The sequence below is a fragment of the Frankliniella occidentalis genome, unplaced genomic scaffold (genome assembly GCF_000697945.3).
Source record: "Frankliniella occidentalis isolate FOCC.00 unplaced genomic scaffold, Focc_3.1 Scaffold25, whole genome shotgun sequence".
Classification (NCBI taxonomy): domain Eukaryota; kingdom Metazoa; phylum Arthropoda; class Insecta; order Thysanoptera; family Thripidae; genus Frankliniella; species Frankliniella occidentalis.
This window is the reverse complement of record NW_026267155.1, coordinates 58,819-62,267: the sequence shown is the minus strand read 5'-3', so window position 1 is coordinate 62,267 and position 3,449 is coordinate 58,819. Positions and strand designations below refer to the sequence as shown.

Below are 3,449 nucleotides of genomic sequence, written 5' to 3'. Positions count from 1 at the left end.
TAATAACGACTTTTCGGTGTTTTGTCTTTGACTTTTCCTTGATTTGTTTTTCGGAGGGTGTACATGAATTATTGTGAGTGAAGTACCCCTCGGATTTGATTCGTCACGACATGGAGGACGAGGCCGGTGCTCCCCACTTACGAGGTGTGCCTTGGCGCGGGCGCCCATCTGCACGAGGGCGAGCGACGGCAGCAGGACGGTGAGGGCCAGGCCGGCGAGCCTGCAGCAGGTGACCGTGAACAGGGCGAGGTGGAAGGCGGGCCGGCGCACGGGGCGCAGGTCGGCGCGGCAGCCGCGGGCGTGGGGGCCGAGCGCGGCGCAGCAGCGGGCCAGCGCACCTGCGCGGGAGGGGATAACGTCGTCAGGACGGCGTCGTTAGGAAAGTCCGTTCGGACAGTCCGTTCGAACAGTCCGTTCGGACAGTCCGTTCGGACAGTCCGTTCGGACAGTCCGTTCGGACAGTCCGTTCGGACAGTCCGTTCGGACAGTCAGTTCGAAAAATCCATCTGCAGTCTGTCACAAGAACAGCCACCCCTTATACCTCTCCGGGGTGACTGCCGCCGCACGAACAGCTCGATGTCGTCGTCGCCGTCGCAGTCGAAGGAGTAGGCGATGTTCCACGCTTGGCCGTCCTCGCCGAACAGCGGGCGGGGCGCGCCGGCCTCGGCCCCGGGGGCTGCGTAGGCCCCGCCGTTGGGGGCCGAGGCCGCGCCGCCGCCGCCCAGCCGCGCCGTGGCCTCGGGGCTGAGGGTGAGGACGGGGCCGGGCTGTTGTCGCTCGCCGGCCACGTCGCAGTGGACCTCGGCCACCACGGTCGTCCTGGCGGCCTCGGGGGCGGTGACGGCGTGCGGCCCGGGGTTTGAGGGCGGCGCCGGCGCCGGCGCGGGCTGCTCGCTGACGCTGCCGCCGTCGTCCGAGATCTCCGTTCGCGCGTCGGCCTCCGACTCCCGGCGCGGGCCCAGCCTCCACGCCATCTCCTTGAGCCGCTCGTACTTGTCGGGCTGCTCGCGGGCGTCGGCGGGCTCGGGCCTGCGGGCACGCGGCGCGGCCAGCACGAGCGGCGCGAGCAGCAGCGGCAGGCAGGCGGCGGCCGCCGCGCCCAGCGCGCCCGCGGCGCCGTTGCGGCCCTGGCTCAGCGACAGCGCCAGCAGGGGGGCCATGGTCAGCCCCAGCGCGCGCAGGAAGCGGCGCGCGCCCAGCGTCATGCCCGCACGCACGCCCCAGCGCTGGTCCAGCACCAGGCGCGCCGACCGCGACAGCAGGCTGGCGCCGACACCTGCGGACGACGGGAAAGGCAGCCGTGGTGAATGTACCCCACCCCGGGAAATGTTTAGGGATCGGGCGGGCACAAACCACGTGACTTTCGGGGTGTCTAAATATTTTGGGGTTCAAGTGTTCAGGACGATCATTTGAGTAGACTGGGACCCCATGATATTTTTACACCTCGGTACAAATGTCATGGGGTCCTTAGCTTAGACTCAAATGACCGTCCTGAACCTTTTGGAACCCCATGATATTTGGATCCCCCTACAAAGTCACGCGGTTTGTGTGCACGTCGCCTAACAAGTACGCGACGCGCCCGTCACCTATCCGCGCAGGGGTACCTTATCCACTTCAACCCCGTAAACTCGAGCTGAGGGTTGATGACTGTAAACCTAGCAGAGCTATGGAATAGTCGTTCAGGGAAAGCGGGGATCCAATCCGTAATAGTATGACGATGACTCACCTGAAGCGATCCCGGCGCCGATGCCGGCCAGCGTGGGTAGCAGCGGGGACTGCGGGGCGACTAGGGCGCCCAGGGCCGTGAGGAACATGCCGCCCGACAGCAGCAGCGACCCCACCAGCGAGCACAGCCCGGGGAGGCCGTGGACAGCGCCCAGCGTCTCACTCCAGGGGTCTGCGGCCGTAACACGGCGTCAGCTTAGTATCGGAAGGACTACCTTTCCCACGGCTCACTGGCTGAGTTTAAGAGCCAGACCTGATAATGCATAAATGCATGGAAACTTTTTCCGTGATAAATTTTACCTCTCTTTGAGAAATATTACCCACGGGGTGTTCTTATTTGGACATCAAAAACACATACAATTACCACAACAGGCTCGAATAGGCGCCGTGAAAAACTTACCCCACCCCCTGAGAAAGACATTACTTGCGCACGATGCCACTTATCAGTGGCGGTGCGGTGCGCCTCTGTCACCCACGCGCCGCCTCGGCCCTACGGCCTGCGGGTGACTCAGACTACGCAAGGTACCCACTCACCTGCGACACTCCAGGACGCCGAGAAGAGTACGGGCGTCCACAGGAAGCCCGTGTTCTTGAGGTCGAGCAGAGACGCTGCGGTGGCGCTGGCTGCTGCTGTGGTGGCTGCGGAGGCTGCCGAGGCTCCGGAACGTCCCCCCCACGTGACAAGCAGAACGCCCCAGTAGCACTGGAGGCTGGGCACCGCGGCCTGCGCGACGGGTCAGAGAGGGGGAGTCAGTCCGGATTAGGGATTTTAATTTCTCAGGAATTTTTTAGGCAATAAGAAACAACAAACTCTCAATTTCTTTCTGAACACTTTCATTTTTCCTGGAAATATATTTCAAAATTTCCCCCCTTTTTCTGGGAAAGTTTCCGTTTGTTTTTAGCAATTTTGGGCTTTAAAATTCCGAGCCAGGCCCTCCCGTTGCGTACGCACCTCCAGCACGAGGGTGATGAGCAGCGCCAGGTAGGCGTCCTTGCTGGGCGGCGCGGCCGGGTGGAAGTGGTGGATGTCGCCGTCCACGGGCGGCAGCGCCGTGTCCAGGGCGAGCGGCGCGGGCGCGCGGCGGGCGTCCCTGTCGCGCTCGGCGTCCCCGGCGGGGCCGTCGGCGGCGACGGGGTCCATGCCGTTGACGGCGGCGGCCCCCGGCTGGTCGCGGGACGTCATCGCGGTGTCGCAGAGTCCGGGACGGTGGGAGTGGCGGCGACGGCGGTGATCCCCATGTCACCCGCCGGGACGCACTGGGAGGTGCGGGACCGGCCCTGCCAGCTCCGGGGCCTCTCGGAGCTCTTGCCCTTATCTGTCGGCGTGGTGCGCGTCAGCGGACGTGCCGGACCCGGTGTGTGTTCCGCGAGACGTACAGGCGGGCCGCGGACGCGAGCAGTTCAGCCGTCGTCGCCGTGCCCTCGCCGTCGGGGAGGTGTCGTCGCCGGCCTCGGTGCTCGGTACCTAGCCGCAGTGAGGCACGGTGGGTGCGGGCAACTTGCAGCGAGCAAGGGCTTATCAGCGGCGGAGACAACGGGCCGCTATCTTATCGGATTCACGGGCGGACGGGCGGACGGGGCGGACGGACAGACCCTACGTGCTGACGGCGTAGGGCGGAGAATCCGTAACGTAAGAACACGCGGAAAAGGGGGGGGGGAGGGGAATATTTAGACGATGTGTGAGAGAGATGGCCCGTATCCCAGGTATGTATGTGTGTGTGTGG

At 64.6% G+C, this 3,449-nt stretch overlaps 2 protein-coding genes across 2 annotated transcripts in view; one reads left to right on the top strand and one right to left on the bottom strand.

The window, feature by feature from the left end:
- Window positions 1-3,228, bottom strand: part of LOC113213703 (uncharacterized) — a 14,717-nt gene extending 11,489 nt beyond the window's left edge. Inside the window, exons 1-5 of the mRNA XM_052265303.1 lie at window positions 2,678-3,228; window positions 2,260-2,449; window positions 1,727-1,897; window positions 542-1,276; window positions 142-338 (exon numbers count right to left, since the gene is read on the bottom strand). Of these exons, the coding sequence (XP_052121263.1) occupies window positions 142-338; window positions 542-1,276; window positions 1,727-1,897; window positions 2,260-2,449; window positions 2,678-2,908 (1,524 nt within the window). The 5' untranslated portion in view covers window positions 2,909-3,228. The remainder of the gene's footprint in view (window positions 1-141; window positions 339-541; window positions 1,277-1,726; window positions 1,898-2,259; window positions 2,450-2,677) is intronic.
- LOC113213762 (dynamin-1-like protein) overlaps window positions 1-3,449 on the top strand; it is a 28,680-nt gene that overhangs the window by 2,501 nt on the left and 22,730 nt on the right. The gene's annotated exons all lie outside the window — the stretch shown is intronic.